The 19,079-nt window shown below is 43.1% G+C and overlaps 1 protein-coding gene and 1 non-coding gene across 2 annotated transcripts; one reads left to right on the forward strand and one right to left on the reverse strand.

The window, feature by feature from the left end:
* The first annotated feature begins 543 nt into the window (after nucleotides 1-543).
* Nucleotides 544-10,614, forward strand: LOC118796155 (transmembrane 6 superfamily member 1-like). The gene is made up of 10 exons (XM_036555006.1): nucleotides 544-845; nucleotides 3,215-3,318; nucleotides 4,913-5,010; nucleotides 5,166-5,269; nucleotides 5,585-5,667; nucleotides 6,183-6,307; nucleotides 6,408-6,509; nucleotides 6,937-7,029; nucleotides 8,744-8,863; nucleotides 9,729-10,614. The coding sequence occupies exons 1-10, from the start codon at nucleotides 754-756 to the stop codon at nucleotides 9,936-9,938; spliced, it is 1,131 nt and encodes a 376-aa protein (XP_036410899.1). The 5' UTR covers nucleotides 544-753; the 3' UTR covers nucleotides 9,939-10,614.
* A 2,568-nt stretch (nucleotides 10,615-13,182) lies between these two features.
* On the reverse strand, nucleotides 13,183-13,255 carry trnaa-agc. The gene has a single exon. It is a non-coding gene; the product is annotated as a tRNA-Ala (tRNA).
* Nucleotides 13,256-19,079: the final 5,824 nt, after the last annotated feature.

Raw genomic sequence — 19,079 nt, forward strand, 5'->3', positions numbered from 1 at the left:
CACGTTTATGCAGGCTGCGTTCGAGGTCACAGTGAGTGTGCGAGTGCCGTTCTTGAAATCAAAGAATGGCTTTGAGTAAAGCGCCCCCTGTTGGAGACAATGTGTAATGGCCCCATAAACTGCGGGGTCAAACTTAAATGTACCCTCTTGACTGCCACTGACTACATGAATTGCGATTTGACGTTTTTCAGTTTCCGTAAATTCCCACTTTCGTGACATTTGAAAAAACCCGTGACATTGTTCCTGAGAATATACTGCAAGGAATATTCCTACACCACTGCCATCTGAAAAATAGCCAACAGTAAAGGACCGGTTTCCGTCAGTTCAATTCACATGGCGCATTGATTCTGAGTGCAATTTTCTCCATTATTACACAATACTTTTCGTTAATTTATTGACCATCGAACCGGATTCTAAATGATACCCAAATTGAAGTATCGCGAGGCAGAGACGTTTATGATGGACTTTGAAAGCAAAGCCGCGTGGAATCTGACGCGGCATTGCGCAAGTTGCTCAATCTCTGCGACAAAGTTTGGTCTCGCTGGCTTTAAAGTTTGTCTTCATTCCTTTGAGGGGACGCTAGAGATCAACATGCGCTTCGGCACAAAGCCATTGCTAATTTTACAAATAGGATAATTTAAACTGCAGTTTCTGTCTCATCATTTTCATGTTTTGTACATATTAGTGCTAAACTCATCGCTCTCCCCTGAGCGCCTTTCTCAGCGGTTCTGATTAACAAGTAATTGAGGGAAAATGAATCTGCCACGGGAAATATGGGTTTATCTCCTCTCTTTGTCAGCTCTCGGCGTGCTCTACACCATGAACAACGTCCCAGCTTTTCAGCAGTAAGTTACAAAAACATTGTATTTTCCACCTTGAATTCAATGACGTATAAATGATTGTGTCGTCACCATGTAGCTCTAAAATTAGTGGTAATTTCTGGCACAAGCTGTCATATATTATATTGTGTTGCATGAATAAATTATGCCGAACGTACAAGTATATAAGTTACAATACATTTTACATTCATTTTACATTTTAAAGTCATTATATGCGTCTCAGGTGACGTCGGGGTACAGCGACGGCAGTCCAACTTGTGCGTAAAACGGGTGTGAATCTTTTCACGTTGTCTACCGCTTGGGGGCACTCTAACAACGAATTTATCAACATGTGTTTCATCGGTTTAACCTGAAAACGAAACATTTTGTACAAATCTGGATGAAAAGGGTACATCATAGTATTAAAGCCGTGGGTTGTTTTAATTAAAATTAGTCACAGTTTGGTATCAAGTTACAGTTTCTTGGCGATTATGTAGGCCATTGCTGTATTTAAAAAGACCTTAAAGTTGGCTTTTCTTATAATATTATGTTTTGCACATGAAATCAACCCAACTCACAAATTAGATCATACTAAATTGTATATTTCTGTATCTGTTGGTATCAGCACAATCAGGCCGTGACAAAAATGATCGTGGAAATAATTACACCAGGACACGTGACTGTTTACCTCAAGAGTTCCGAATGAAAGCAATTAATAAACAAATTCTGTAGTCCAAAGATTATTAAAAATATAAACAATATACTAATTTGTAATTTATGTCAGATGTATATATTGCATGAATAGAGCTAATAAAAGATTAATGAAAAACTAACTGACAAATCATTTCCTAATCATTGCCTTTATACCATTAATACTGTTTAATACTGCTAATCTTTTCCTGTGGGATTTCTTAGAAAAGTGAACAATTTCTTTATCCAATAATGAGATTCCATCTACAGAGCCATGACTATAATTACATATTGGAACATTAACTAACATTGAATCAAAATTACTTTTTCGTGAAAATGAAAATCGTAGCTTGGTTACATCAGGTACCATAACTTTCTGTCTTAGAAACAGTGGATTTAGTAGTAGTATCAGTAGTGGTGTAATGGTGGTGGTAGTAGTCAGTGATAGTATAAACCAATGTCTTCTACTTCGTACATTTATGGAAATGATGTAATGACCACATAAACACCCAATTGAGTCTTATTAACATCAGGAATTAATATAAAGTCTAGTTCCTCTGTGAAGGACATTGATCTAAGGTCTGTATATGGGCAACATCCATAGATACACCCGCAGCGAGGAGTTGGTGTATTGCCAGAGTCAAACAATATGCTTTGTTTTCTGTCATTCTCTGTCTCAATCAACCAGCACTGCAGGTGTAATTCTTGGCTGCCAGTGCATTTGCCTACCGCTGTAAGGAATCCCATTAACATTGCAGCGTTTGTTCTGATTCCAAATGGCAAAGGGGAATAGCTGGCACATAGTGTATTTTGGTGGCAGTTCCTTTATCTGCGTCAAAGGGCCAAGCAAAATTGAAAGCCACATCATTCCTCACAAATAACACAACCCCCTTTGACCCTGTAAAGATGAAGTGACCCTTAGACCAAAACCATTTGACCTGAACTGCTCAAATAGATAAAAAAAACAGGTAAAAATGTAAGCTATGTGAGTCATCCTGGATAAATCTGTCTGCCTAGAAAATAAAGAGATACACACAACATCTTGCAAGAAAAACTGTTAATGATAAAAAGACACTATAGTTTTGGCTTATCAAACTCTGTCAGGGCATCTTTCTGGTGGGCCTTAAAATGGAATCACTCCATGACAATTTATTTGTTAAAATGATAAGACCAAATAAACGCTGATTGACAGAATGAAAACACTTGCATTTTTAAGTATGTGTGTGCAATACATTTTTCAAGAAACAGACCTGAACCTTGCTTTTACTGTAGCCCGCCTGCTAAGAGACTCAAGTTGGTGAAATGTTGTCTTTTCTAGTCAGCCAGTCAAACACAAAATGATTTTTATGAACAGTGGTGAAGTGTGATTATAAGTAAATGACCCCGGGTTCCAGTATGAAACTCTCCCTGGCCGAGAAACAGTGGCCTCTAACGCAGACAACAGTGTCACTCTGAGTGTTCAGTTGTCATGCCTGGCCACTTCGCTTTGTTGTCTGGGTGTGGGCTGAACTCTCTGTCTCAGCCTGTGAATTCCTCAATGCTCCTTAGCTTCGAAAGACTGAAGGCACATACTCAAACCCAGGGACTAATTAGACAGATGAAAAAGAGGCAGAGGGGATGAGAACATGGCCTCTCAAAAGCACAGGGGTAAAAATGAATAAGGAAAACTTGTGGTTGTTTTGAATGCTTTATCTTTCTGTCTCCAGGCCACTGGTCATTCTGGGGATTGGAGTGCTGGTAATGCTGCTGGTGTTTCTTGTGATTTACCTCGCAGTCCGCCGCAACCCACCCAAAGATCCCTTTTTCTACGGTAGGTTTAAGGGGCCGGTCTGACCGAGAGCCGTAATGATGCTTCAGTACACAGCGCCAAGAGAATCTGTTGCAATGCAGAATTCTACATGGAATTGTACATGGAAATAACGTTTCCAGGCTGAAAGAATGAGCCAGTTATTGTTTTTATTGACTTTCCTCAATCAAACGCTGATGGACAACTCGGATCACAGAGATGTTATTTCATGCCAAATCTTACATTGAGAGGGATGCACACATCTGCAGGTAAATCTGGGATTGTGAGCACCACGCAGGGATTTATTCAGTGGCTCAGGCATAATTACCAACTTTAGTCTGTAAACACAGTCCCCAGGTGTCGCTAATCAAAGTACGCCAGCGAATTCTGCAATGAATTGGCCACCCAGAGGCATGAAGGACAGGACTCAAGGGTACCCCACTATCATACTGGATAGACTGATCCCCCTAATTTATTTTTCTTTATCTGGGCGAGCTTAAATAAGCCTTAGGTGCAGACACCAATGGTAGTTTGATTATCCATGAACTGCGGACAGAAGGCACATATTGTACTCGAAAGCCCTCCTTCAAATACATCAGATGCACCATGGGAAATGCTAGAGTTTCTATTTTGTCAGTCTGTTTAGCACTGGAAAAGCAGTAAGAGAATATGGGGCTAGCACTGAATGATGTATGATGTCCCTCAAAGGCTTATACACCCTCCTAGAAGTGCTGCATGCCGCTGTTTGTGTTTGTAGAATTAACACAGTTTTAGAGTAAATGGTCACTGTTTTTCTTCTGTTCTTATGTATACATATTGTATTAATTGAATATAATGTGGGTAATAGGCAGAAATAGACAAACATGGTCAGCCATTTTAAAATTATGTAAAAAAAAAGTAAGTAGCAGCTGTACGTCAAAAGACAACAACCAGATTGCATTTGTGCATACCCCCAACAAGTCTTTGTCTTTGGCCACATTCAAAACCTCAGGCAGGTTTCTGACTTTGTTAATCCCCTTTCCACTCTTATTTCTGAGCCTTGTCTGTTGAGATGCCGAGGTCCTCTTTGACATCCAGAAGGTGTCCATGCAGTGCAGAGCAGTGGGCATTAGGAATTCAGCCCAAGGCTCCCAATATAAATTTCGTTCCACCTGATAGCTTGCGGACATCGGCATCATTTTTTCACTGGAAAAAAGAAATCAATCGCTGGTTAGGAGTGAAAGCTGTGTACATAACCGTGAGACAGCCATAGATTCATAGAGCATCTCAGGCACTCACCAGAGAGACGGCCAGTTTTCTTAACAAGGAAAGCCACTGCACAAATTCAAGGCGACAGCGACTTGATGAGATGCCAAATGCAGGAAAAATGAGAGAGTTTGAAAGTTAGGATACTGTATGCTGAACAGAGTTACTGTTGTATCTAGACAAACATGGCCATCTGTCTTTAAAATTGATGAATGTGTCAGTAAAACACCAGGGATTTAATTCAGTTGATCTTTCAGATAATCCTGGCATGGTAGGGGAAAATGGAAAATAAATTCTTGTGAGAAAAACAGAGGGAGAAGGAGAGCTGTTGAAATAATGCATTCATTTCTTCTCACTCTTCTTTCCTTTTCAGTTTGTGCAGAGTTTTCCTTCACCTGTGTCATTAGCCTGGTGGGTTCACTGGAGCACGATGGCTTTACCTCTGGGTTCATGGGATTCTACCAAAAGACGGTCAGTGGGAGGTCACACAACACTGTAACTCCTTCCACACGCAAACAGACACACGCCGTTCTGACCTGAAATATTGGCGGAGGTCCTCACCTGCTCTCTCGTGACATCACTGCCCGCTGAGTGGTGGGGGTAATGACCTGGTGTTTGTCCTGCAGGGAGAGCCCTACATAGTCACGGCCTACGCTATCATGATGGGCTACTGGGACGGCATCGTGCACTTCCTCCTCTACCTCTTTGTGGTACAGCGCATGGCCAAAGAGTAGGTGGCAGCTGGTCCTTTTTTATCTGTACTACTAAGTAACTACGAATTAATATACTCCTGTTATAGGCATATTCCAGTTAAATGCATAGCATAACAGCAGTCCCAGGCATGTGCAATAATCAAGATTTGACTCAATAAAATTGGATGATATGCAAAATGTAAATACAAACATGGAAGTTGCCCCAGATAAGTGTGTCAGTGTAGCAATTTTAATGACAGTAAATAATGATTAATGTGAGTGCTTAGGGATGTGCACTGATCTGTGGTGTCAGTAGTGGTGATGGTGGTGGGGTGTTCTCTGCCCAATCACAGAGCATCGTACCGCCATCTGGGCCTCTTCTGGGCCGGCTCCCTGCTGGCAAACATGATCGTGTTTGTGCCAGGAATCGTCATCGGTGAGATTCTATTCAACCCCCCCCCCCCCCACCCCACCCCCCAAAACACACAGTGGAGCTTCAAACCACAGGAAACTTGTTTGGTTGGACATATCCAGAATTTTAAATGGCACAGTCGTATTGACCTGCTCTGTACAGTGTGTGTTCCCACGTTCCTGAAGCGTAGGCCTCATTTTTAAGGACATGTACTGACATCTTCCAGAAAATCTAAAATTAATTTCAGGGTCCAATAAGATGTATGCAGTTTGCCTGGTAAAATACTGATGCATGCTCCTAGAGTAACGCTTCCCTAAATTTGAAATTCAGGTTTAAGGTTGAAGTGCCATTGTGATTTAATCAAACGGCCACCAAGGGCACAGTGATGATATTTTATTTAATTTCTCCATGTAAAAATTTTAAGTGTTAATTGTTATTGCCACCTTGTGAGCCTTCTGTCCGTTCACACAGTAAAATTCAACATGTGAACGTTCACAGAATAGAACAGAGCAGACTGTATCTTTTTTTTCTCCCACCAGGCAAATACGGCACGTCCATTCGTCCAGCCTACTGGCTCAACTTTCCCTTCCTATTTGTGGCCATATGGGGAGCGATCTCCCTCTTCCGTAGGCCGAAGGAGCTGCCAGTCATCCCAGCAGACAGGGTGAGGCAGACGAGAATGACCTTATTGAAAGGGGTAACCATTTTCCAGAATATCAGCTGACTCTTAACATGGTTGTCGCCGTCCCACCTCCCCCTCCCAGGTCGCGGCTGAACAGGGGAGGGGTCTCCTCTCGCGCCCCATGGACTTGTTCCTGGTGCTCCTCCTGCTCGGAGGAGCGGGTTTCACCATCTTCAGGGGCTTTGTGAGTAACCAGGCCTGAGTGTAGACAGCCTGCACCTTCGGCTCTCCTCTACACAAGCTGCACACCGCCTTTATCAACATTGCTCCGCAGCTTCCCCTGCTCAGACCTTATATAATGGCTTCTACTAACTATGACCTCGCCAGTTTTTTTGCTGTTTTCTTTCCCCTTGTTTTGAATGACAAAATGTAAGTAGTGAATACAACACAAACATTTTAATTGAACTTGCTAATACATGTTTTTGTTCTAAAAATAGCTGCGGTTTGTTTGATATTGTGTTGAAATTATGTCTTGCACAGTACGTTGTCCTGGATCAGGAAGGCTGCTACATATAATGAGATTAATTATGAGAATAATAATAATAATAATAATAATGATGATAACGCATCAGAGTTCACCTGTTGATATTTCCTTTCTTCTCTCTGTCTAGGTGGTTCTCGATTGTCCTCTGGATACCTGTTTTACTTACATCTACCAGTACGAACCCTACCTGAAGGATCCGGTGGGCTTTCCACGAGTCATGGTAAATCAGCCGGGTTTAATTCAGCTGTGCAGACCAAACTGACACAGCCTGGAAGCAGTGTTCCAACCTGTCTAAAGTGGCTTTCACTCACGGCTTAGGTGGAGGGCGTGTTTTTCGCATCAGAGCTCCTGTGCCGCTTAAGTTTGTTTCCCTTTGACAGGTGTGAAAGCGTGTTTTCGTAATGCAATACAACTACAACAAAAAAAAAAAAACAGACAGAGACAGAGCTGAACTGTACAAAGTGGTCTCAGTTTGACTCCGTACGAGCAGGGAGGGAGTGGAGCCAACTGGAGACGATGGGGTGGTGATGCAATGTGCAAGGGGTTGTGTTTAGCCTGCTCTACATGTGTAAAGACACAGCAGGGAAATGTCAACACACAGGGAGCTGTGCAAGGTGGGCTCCTCCTTAGCCCTGAGCCAGCCAGATAAAAGAAGCAGCAGGGGGAAAATATGGTGTGCGTGCTGATTGTGCACTAAATAAAGATAAGCATTATGACATGCAAAAGATTATTGATGGTGCTTGTGTCTGCTGCTGCTGACCGAAGGAGTGGTAGAGTTTTTATTGTTGCACATCTGTTCCTGTGCAAAACAACTTCTGCTGTAAGAGGCTGCAGTACGACCTAATTTTGAAAAAAAAAAAAATCCTACTGATAAATTTTTTTTTTTTTTTTTTAAAAAGGAATACGAATCATTACTGTTGCCTAATTTTGTTACTCATAGCAAAAGACAAGTCGTGTTACGGTTTGATTGAAGCCGGTCCAAAGTCTCTCCTGTACGTCAGATTGAGAGAGCAAGGCACTGATTTGAAGCACCACCTGGTCAATAGACTATCAGAAGTCATTATTGCGGCTTTCATCCCGGCACAATGGGGGACTAATGAGCAGGCAGGGGAGGCGGTGGGAGTCTGATAAGCCGGCCCACCCCAGCCCCTTCCACCCCGAACCCTCCCTAACACTGATAGAAGGAGACAGAGGGGAACGAGAGGAGAGAGCTTGCTTAGGGCTCCATCGCTCTGACCTTTTTAACTATTGATGAAGATAAATGCTAGCAGACAGATAACCTGATGGCCAGTGTCGTGCGGGTGAGCGCTCCTCGGGCCATGCTGGGAGGCCTCTAATTGTGTCTTGGGCTGCCGTCTGTAGCTCGTTACGCTGAGAGCACAGTCTGACGATAAAAGCACCCGCTGAAAAGTAAAGAGATGATACTGCAGGACTGCAGTCTATAATTGACCGCCTGTGCTTTTGCTACAAGTGAATGGGAACAGGCCCAAAGTAGCTCCGTATTGTGCTGTCCCCTACTGTGTATGGTCCAGTTGAACTTATGTATCCTGTATCACTGTGAGGGCCAGTAGTCCTACAGGTGTTTTGCAGCCAGGCCCCCTGCCCTGGAATATCCACAATGACAGCAAAGATACTGTATACAAACAAGATGCTAGACTTTACTTACTTTATTGCCAGTTGTGCCCCCATTTGGTTGAACCGAATATTCCATTGCCAAAACTCCTTAGTTTGACAATTTAAATCCCTGCTACTCCTCAGCTGGTCCAGAAAAGAACAGAGGGTGTATAGCCTCTCAAGTGATACATCTGGTCTCTAGGTTATATATATATTAGGCTTAGGCGTACTAATGATGGGACTGTTTTGGTAAAGTTGAGGATCTTGGCTCCTACAGTACTTTGGTGCCATTTTGAATTGTGATGTCATTGCTTCCATAGATGCTGTTGTACGTGTTCTATGCCCTGCCACTGATGACTGTGTTCATCTATGGTCTGTGGACACCTGGCTGTACCTGGATGCTGGACTGGAGTGTATTCTTTGCAGGAGCAATAGCTCAGGTAATGAATTGCATTACCCTTACTTCCAGATCTAGGTGTGAGAAAAAAACACCACAACCACATCATCTTATATTTAAGTATACACTTACTGCAGTGCTTTTTACAATGAACTGGCTGATTTGGACCAAAAACTCAGGTTGATGGTCTCCCTCTCTATGTAACCTTTCTTTAACCATGGAGGTCAACTGAGAGCTCAGTTGTCTTTTACAGTGAGGAAACAGCAAGAGAAGCTGTTGTGAGCGTTTGTGAGTAATTAGCCAGTTGTAGGGGGGTGGTTAGATTGTCTAAAATTAGACTGTTAGATTGTCCTTTTTTTGGAATTTGACCCCTACTCTTTCAATAAGTGTCATGGGATCATAAATGATAAGCACGAGTCAGTACTTTAGCTTAGCATCTCACTCAAAAGGGTACAAAACTCCTTAGTTTGAGAATTTAAACCACTGACTCTTACAACAGAGGTGTGTCACTCCTTTTGTGAACTGAAAGGGTTTGATAGCATGTTTCACATGGTGTGAGACACAAAAGTTTGCGCCAGGGAAGAGCCACGCCCACGACCCCTCCGGCTTGCAAAGAGCTGGGTGATATCTCGCTGTCTGCTCGCCAGGTTTATTATGAAATAATACCTCCTCTGTTGTAGGAACAGTGGTATAAATTGTCGAACTAAAGGGTACAAAACTCCTTAGTTTGACAATTTAAACCACTGTTCCTACAACAGAGGTGTGTCACTCCTTTTGTGAAAGGAGTATTCTCTGACTGGTTCAATTGCCGTGCCTCGGGTTGTTTTAACCTATGAAAAAAAAACACCACTTTGATCATCGTGTAACTTGCGTTTCCTCTTTGACCCCCACCCCTCTCTCTCCCCTAGTGCCAGTGGTGCCACACTGGGGCTTCCCTCCACTCCCGGACCCCGTTCACATATCGGGTACCGGAGGGGACCTGGTGGCCTGTCGTCACCCTAAACGTGCTGTACGCAGTGGTACCCCAACTGCTGGCTCTGCGCTGCACAGCCAGCCCCACCTTCTTCATGAAGACTGTGCCCAAGGGACAGACCAACCACGAGAAGAAACACAACTAACCCCGCCTCAAACCCCGCCCCTTATAACAAGGCCACGCCCCAACACCCCGTTACCCCAGCAGCAGCTCTACAGCGGGGCTGGAATTCTGGAATTCTGGAACACACAGCTAACTGTGAAAGCTTATTTATGGAGAGCTGTCCCAAAGTCATCGTGTGAATGACCTCTTCTCTGGATTGTAAAACCGAGGCAGATAACGAACTATGCCAACTTGCCTCAATATCGCCGACTCGGCTTGGACTGTTGGACTGCTGGAAATTATCACCGCTTCCACAAACACAATTAATCTGAGTAACCAAATGACTCATCCTTGTAACCTTAACGTCGACATCTACACTAATCCTCCCCTCCCAGATTTTATAGCTCAGTATATCAAGGCTCTAACACCATGTCAATGTATATAGGAATACAACACAATCAATGTGATAGTATGAAGATAGTGATGACATAATGGAAAGCAGTGACTCCAGTAAGTGACTAAAAGCAAGGGGCATTCTGGGATTGGGAACAGTGCAGTGTTAATGCAGACATATCACAAAGGTGGTTTATGACTGACAGCAGTATCATATTTAGGCCTCTTCAGGAAATAGAACTGCTAGAACCTGCTTTTGAAGAAAGGTATTATGTCATAATAAACCTGGCGAGCTGTGCTTCTGCAGACAGCAAGATATCGCCCCGGCTCTTGGCGAGGCGGAGGGGTCATAGGCGTGGCCCTGCCCTGGCGCAAACCCTTGTGTCTCACACCATGTGAAACATGCTATCAAACCCTTTCAGTCGGCTGCACTTCCTCCGAGACAGCGAGGGGGGTCACAGGCCCATCAGATACTAGCGGAGCCCGAAGGCTTAGCATTATCACATCATTGTCTGAGGCAAATGGAATGAGCCTGCAGGTGCTTTTCTGTTCCGTCTGGGAGGGGGGGTCTGGGGGGGGGCGCAGAGACGTGCTGACCTCTAGCTTTTTATCTCTCCCCAAATTACGTCACTGGGATCTGCGCACCGGTGCCCGACTAAACTTTGTCCTTCCTGTCCTCTGCTGTAATGTGAAAAGATAACTGATGAACAAGCCTTCTCATGCATGTCTTTTTTGTTTTTAAACAATCACACGTATATATACACACACACACACACGCACATGCACACGCACACACACGCACGCACACACACACGCGCGCGCACGCACGCACGCACACACACACACACACAAACTGACACTGGCACAAAATATTTATGCTGGTTAATACGGGCTAGTTTTCTAAAAGTTGCCCATGCTGCATGTGGTGAATAAGCAACGTGTCATTCTCTGGCGCAAAGGCCTTCTGTTATCTTTTATTGAACTGTTATTGGCGCATACAGACCTGCAGACACAGTGGGCACAGAGTCCTCTTTCGCTTCATACCCTTACAGGGCACTATTGTTTAAGCAGTTACAGCTCTGCTCATGAAAACAAATGTCTTCAGCAGTTCAGCTATCTGTGTTGTTGTTTTTTTTCTCAGAGTGCTGGTTAATGGTTTTGATAGATCCTCGGGACACATCCTCAATTGTAGATTTGTATTTCTTGAAGCATCTTATTACAGCTACAGTGATAACAATTCTCGCCTCGGCTGGTGGTGTCTGACACCTCAGAAAAACCTGACAAGACGTTCTGATTGACCTGTGGGAATGTGTCGTTGTGTCCCCTCACACTGGCATGATGATTGGAGAATATTAAGGCCACATGATATTAAAAAGAAAAAAACTGGTTGCTTTCAACAAGTGGCAGCACGGACTGTAAAAACTGCAACGATTTCAGGCAGATGTCTGAATACTGACCATCAACAGCCTCACAACAAGGAGTGATACTCTGCTCTTATGTCTACTGTAATTATGTCATTTCCTTTTGACGTGGAACATTGAGTAGCCCAGCTACAGGATATAAGAAGAGCAGTCTACAAAACAACATGCCGTGTATTCTAAAGACTCGCCAAACGGCAGCCTGACTATGCTCTGCTGTATAAATTAAATAATCTATTACAATTAACACACCAATTAACTGGGATCAAAGGGCTGCTGCCTGGCACAGAATAAACCTAAAGAAGCTTTTACTGGCCAGCTATGAAACAGCTCCTTAGTTAGAGCCCCTTCTGACATCTGTGACTTGTAACCCACGCTCAGCCTCAATATCCGGACAAAAGGACACATGAAGCATGTACTATAAGTGACTTCACTGAAAACCCAAAATGTATCCTTTGTCAGTTCTACAACAGAAGCTGTCGTTGAAATGGATCAAAATGTGTCTTGAAAAATGGGCCAATTTTCCAATAAAAAGTGCAATTCAACAGGGGTTTTAGAAACATATGTGTTATTTCTCACTGTGGCTACAATCAGAAGATCTTTTCTTTTTATCAAGGAATACAACTAGTTAATCTGAATTTCTTTCATGGTTTAATGCTCAGCATAATGGTAATCAAAGCCTCATTCAAATTCCAGGACACATTTCACATTCGAACAGAGTGAAAAAACTCAGATCTTAAGAATATTTAATGGCCTTCATTTGTATGCCTTTAAAACATTACTCTAGAGACAGAACATGTTCTGTGAGAACTCTTCAGACCAAACTCTTCAGACAGAGATGCTATATTCAGCTGGCTTCCATGAAATTCATTCAAGGTTGGCAAAATTGCTGTATTATGCATAAAAGTATGCTCCCACAATGATCATACATAAAATACTCAACTTTGAGTACATACACTCTTCGTGATTCCCACTACTCAAAGCCTGAAGATAATTTCAAAATCTGGTGAGGAATAAATAAATGTAAATTTCGTGTACAATTGATTTTCACCTTAAAGTGCTGATCACATCATAAGCCAGGTCCTGTCGACAAAACTGTTATTCCTTCAGCTGTCGGAGGGAGGTGCTCATATTCTCCTTACTTTCACTTCCCGAGCCCGTTTGTCTGCAGGCCCCAAAACATTATTTCTTACGACAGCTCCGTAAAAAGTTTCTTGTAACATTTTATCATGGATCAACAGATCAATTTCTTTTAAATTCTAACTAAAATTTTGATGCTTAGTCTATAATCTGAAAGGATAGCATTCAGAAGTAAACTGAGTCAATTTATTGTAAAAGAATCGATCTAGTTCATCAACCGCAGACCACAGGGTCTATGTGTGTTGATGCACAGTAGTATTTACACACAAAACGTTCTGCGTCCTGACACAAAATCAATATTAGCTGAAAGAACTGATGGTTAAGGACACAAAAGCTTGGAGAATGCGGGCATCGATCCCGCTACCTCTCGCATGCTAAGCGAGCGCTCTACCATTTGAGCTAATTCCCCTCCGTATCTACGCCCCTTCGACACGCATAATAACTAGTTCGGTACCCTGTTACTTCATGATTTCGTAATTGATTAAATGTTCTCTATGACTTATCCGACTGACGTTTGTTCATTTTCCGCGTTTTTCCCCGTTTTACTGTGGCATATACACTAAGAAGTTCAATAAACCACGTTAGTCCCCTGCGTTCTCTTAAAAAACACCTACCAACCCTCGTAATCAGGCCACATTACCGTCCTACAGGTGCCTAAATTTTAGAGAGCACTTTATTGTGGCCCTGGTGAGGCTGTCTACCACTACGATTGATATTCAAATAAAACTTTTAAAACCGTCGCCAAGTAAAACTGACAATTTTTATATGCATACACAACCCGCTATCACGAAGGAGGTGCCTTATTGATTTTGTTTTCAGTGAATTTTTCTGGGGTCACCCCTAAACAACCCGAAAAGATGCGTTGCCAAACTGAACTACACGCCAGGTGTGTCCTCGACAACGCAAGAAACTCAAGGAACAGCAAGGAGAAGAGCACAGAATATATTGTATTTTCTTATTATATTCGCATCAAAGGCAAACAAACAGAGACACACTGGTCAATCCAGCATCCTGTGGTTCCCCTCCCCACTCCTGTTGCCGGATGTTGTCTGTCTCATCGCAACGTGTGACATCATTTAAATTTGAAAAGAACCTGATTCTTTGGGGGAAAAAAATTCCCTTTGAAAAAAAATAATAACTTTGGATACTATTGGAAACCAGATACCTGACATCCAGGATCTGGAATTGTAGCTGTTATTAATAACAGAACAAATATTTTATGTTTACTTACACAGAAGTCTTAAAGCAGTGCCTCAAATTGTTTCACAATGACAGCAAAAACCGGGAAATTACGCTCACAAACAAGTGTAACTGACAACCAAAGCAAACAATGACATGTAATATAAATAAGGCTTTAAAAAGCCTAACAGATGGATTTTTTAAAAAACAGATTTGAAGCTATACAGACAGCCTTGTTACAGCGTTATATAAGTAGGCTACAAGCCTTTGATTCCTGGCCAGCTATTAAATTCATCGTGAAAAAAAAAATCTAGTTGAGTTTGCACCTCCAAGTGCGATATTAGAGAAAACACATCGGGAAAAAGGTCAGAGTTGACGCAGTGGTGTGCGGCAGTGTTAGCAGCCCATCTGGGAAAGACACACCGAGCCCAGAGCCACCTCCTGGGAAAACACGAGACTAATTTCCTCGCAAATAGGCTGCCATAAGATAAACAGCAAATCGATAACAGTGCGGAGGACGGCTGGCTGCTTTCTGTGGGAGAAACTGGCTGAGACTTCTCCCAGCTCAAGCCCACATTGTTTCACCGTCCTCCGTTTTCAATACACTGTGAAATGGACTATTTTTCCATCCCCACCACCTCTCATGTCATTCTCAGATGTGAGACATATTTTCTTGACAATACAACTATGAAAGTGGAAGCGTGGTTCCATATTTATAGAGCCATTCGCATCTTTATTCATGAAGCCCGGAACAACATCTCACAATTTTTGAACTCCACAATGGAAAAAAAAAAATCTCCCAAAACTCACAGGTGACACAAAATCTTCAGGATGCTATTTTGAGTGTTATTGATAAAAAGTATTTACTTTCTATTTTACTATTTACTTTAAACATTGTTGGCAGTTGTGACCTAGTTTTCTTCCTGTCTTAAAAAAAACTGTAATGAATATCAGTTGACAGTCATGCTTTATAAATATATAAATATATATTGGTATTAGAGTGGAAATGTGTTTGGTACAGATTAGAGTTAATGTTCTCATGAGGTGGTTCTGGATTAACGCCAAATAAATTCTTCAGCTGTTTGACAGCAACAGCAGCATCCAGCAGCATCCAACACACCATCATCTCCAGCAGCAGGTCCACTGCTGTGAAAGGGCCTGAATCTGGAGTCCTTTCCCTGGGCCTCACCGACAAGAAGGTCCACCTGGATGGTGTCCACTTCCTCCACACGGTCAAAGACGGCCCTCAACCTCGCCCTCACTCACAGGATGGTAAGCCTGTCTGCTGCTTCTGTGTCTAAACTGCTTGATTACAAAGTTATTTTAAAAGTCTCAAACATTGCCTCTCGCTGTCTCAAGCCTGTTCCCACATAGGCTCTTGTATGGGGACAGCTGTCTTCAACCTGCTACTGCCATGAGGTGAAATTCCCGGATGAAAGAATTTTTCCCTTCCTGAGTATGATGAAACAAAGTTAGACCAGTTTTCGGTCACAAGCCACAGATTGTGTGTTCTAACATTGTTACAGCCAGATACATCTTTCCATGCAGTAGGGAACTGTCCAACCAGTTCAGTTCTCTTCCAAGTACCATGATAAACCCACCAGCAGCCTAAAGGAATTCATTAAAATAGCATCTTTCCATGTGTGGGGGAAAAAAACCCAAGTTGTACCAAATGAACCGAGGTTTAGATCCACACTTCAAATTAACATGGTGTAATGGCACTGAGAGGGATGCCCTCACTGCAGATGTTTGTGAGATTGCTGCTAGGTTCATCAGCATAACAGAACATAAGTAATCCGGTGAACCACCAGCCAAGAAAAGTGCAGCGGACTTGGCCATTTGATTTCATAGAGGAGCCAGTCTCCTCCAATAAAGTGGGAGGGAATGCTGTCTGCAGAGAGACAGAGGAATATCTGAGCGCCTCAGGTATTCCACCAACTGTCAATCCTCTGCAGATCTGGAGCACACAGAGTTTGGAGCTTACCAAACTAACTGCTGACCAGATACATTATTTTCCTGCATCTTCTGCATCTGGAGAGCCCATATTTAACATTGGAAGCTTTATCTTTAGGCCTGACTGTTGCTCATTTTCAGTCAAAATATTTGAGAGGAGTTTTTGACATGTTACTAGACTGGAGTGCATGTTGTGATTAAAACATGAAATAAGACCCATGAATGGCATGTTGGTTGTTTTTCTACACAAAGATATTAACAATGTATTTCCAAATACATCAAATAACTAAATACTTTCATTTGTAAATGATTTTTGTAAATACATGAGATAAAAATGTCTGAAAAGCTGAGAAATATCTGAAATATGAACAATATGAACAAAGTCTGCCCAAATCTAGCCTCACTGATGGAAAGTTAGGTCTCTACTACTTCCTGAAAGACAATGTGAATGTGTGGATGGACAAGAGTCACATTGTTTTCACCATCATCAAGCAACATTTTTGAGGAGGGGGAAGGCATACTATGATACTGTACACCCACAGTATAGTCCCACTGCTCTCAATGACTTGTTCTTAAATGGGTTTAGAAGACAGGATAATTTGCTAGAGACAAAAGGAGGCAACATTAAATTAGTAGTGGCTACACATTATCCCCCTCTTTTTTAAATTGAGATGTCACCCATTCTTGTCCAGCCGTGAGTGCCAGCTATTCGTCTGAAAGACCAAACAATTAGACACTGGAGGATAATTACAGCTCCATGTCACTGACACACTGCATTCAAAAATCCTTTATGCTAACGGTTTACCGCTGCGTCTATGCATGATGACAGAAGCCTACCTCTCTGCTTCAAATGGATGTTTTCCCCTTTGTCTGTCCCAGAATGATGCACACCAGCAGCGGAGTCCACTGTTTGAAATGTTAATGGGTGCGAGCAGAGGCAGGTAATTTAGCCATGAAGGCAACCTCGCGACGAAGGCAGCACATTAATCAACGCTGTCTCCCAGGTCTGGTTATGAAAGAATGATGAGTGGCCTGATAAAGCTGATCCTTTCCTCCCCCTCGGCCTCGCGCCAGCCCGAGCTCTGCCTTCCAATCCCTGCTGCTCTCATGGCTGGTGATGGAAGAGTGCGTGGTGGTGTAAGGACAACCGTGAGTCAGCTGGGGCATCGCTTTCCCTCGAAAACATTCACATCCGCCACCCTGCCATGTGATGAACTTTGACTACAGATCTGAGATCAGGAGGGAACCTCTTTCGCTCCAGCCATTGTAGGTGGCAGTCCAGCATAGTAGGAAGGAGCAGGACTCGGTTGCCGGTTCGATTCCCCACTGGATTCCCCGTTGTACCCTTGGGCAAGGCACTTAACCCAGAATTGCCCCAGAAAATATCCAGCTGTATAAATGGGTAACGTGAAAAAATTGTAACCTATGCAAGTCGCTCTGGATAACAGCATCTGCGAAATGACAGTAACGTAATGTAATGTAACCCCACACTACTGAGAAATTTGATTTTGGGAGTATTATGCTGCCTGTTGACATTCACTGGGCAAATATGAATAGAAGAAAACAAGCTATATATGTAGAGGTATCATATGCATAAAGTATCCACACCACATGACACTAAATTAAAGTTTATGTAGGCCTCGTTTCATTTGAATGGGATACCTGCTGTAGCATTGTCCTTGAAAGCTGTCTCTGGCACATGTTGAGCAGGAACATGCTGGTTTTCCCTCGTTTTGAAAAAAACCCCAGCCTGGATAGACATGGACATGTGGGCGGTCCATGAACAATATAACTCTCTTACTCTAGAATGAGGCTAAGCCTGGGTCATGTGACACAAGGAGCCCCAAAGCAAGTAGATATTAGAACACCTCAGCAAAAGCAGCAAGCATGGAGAAATAGCGAGACAGAGGTGAGAGAGAGAGAGAGAGACAGAGACAGAAATGGAGAGAGAGCAAGAGAGAGGGAGAGAGAGAGAAGGAGAAAGAGGGAGAGAGCTCTCCCAATAACTCAAAAACTCAATCCAGTCCCCCTTCAGATGTAGAGCTATGGACACGAGGAGTCGCCTGACACTGGAAGCAGAAATCCTTCCATGGCCCATCTCCCATGTCCACGTGCTGCTGCAAGATATCATTGCTGGCGCCTGTAAATCTCAGCTCACAGCTTATCTCAGTGTGACTGATGTTCACCGCTGGGGTATGCGCTGGCCACGGTTCCGGACTCCTGCGCACCACCATCACTCTCCAAGGCTGTAACGCTCAAAAGATACTGTACAGCCTGCCAAGAAAAAAAGACACTAATTTTAAATGCCAAAAGATGGGGGGGGGGGGGGGGGGGGGGCCAAAAGACGAAGGTCTCTAATCACGACAGCAGAACTGTCCTGTATCGGACGTACCGTCGTGCGAGAGGAGAAAGATGAAGCAATGCACGAAGTAAATGTTGAGAGTTTCCGGAGGAATATGAAATGTGGAATGTTAGAATCTGCCAGGGACATTCTATATGACAACAAAGGGCCAAAAAGGGCCAAAGAAAGTGCCAGCCACATCAACCGTTATACACTGAATCTCAGCCACTGGCTGTGCTAATGTGCATTCAACTAAACATGCACACATATGAAACCTGCAGGGTTGGGTATACATACACATACACACACACACACACACACACACCATACACACTAGTTTAGCACTTAACTCAGTATCTGACTGACCTCTTGTAATACTTAACTATAAGTATATAAGTATATATTATTTATATATATAAATAACTACTCTTAGCATAGTGATGCACTTACCCAGTCACTCTGGGTAAGAGCGTCTGCTACATGATGTAATGTAATGTGTACGGTGACAACATCTCCTTATCAAAATTGAAACAGAAATATTCTTATGTTAAGGCTGTTTGTTCTGCGGAGAGGAAAGTTCTACAGAAGACGTGTCTTTGGTATTCCCTTTCGGTTCCAGTCCGGCGATACACGACAACATAAGTGATGCCGTTCTAAACCTGCTCGGACGGCCAAGCGGAGCTCGACGGCTGTGAATTACACGCTACAGACACCAGGTGTTAGCGCTGCCACCTCTGCCACCAGCTGGACACCGGCTGTT

Source organism: Megalops cyprinoides, chromosome 20, assembly GCF_013368585.1.
Source record: "Megalops cyprinoides isolate fMegCyp1 chromosome 20, fMegCyp1.pri, whole genome shotgun sequence".
NCBI lineage: Eukaryota > Metazoa > Chordata > Actinopteri > Elopiformes > Megalopidae > Megalops > Megalops cyprinoides.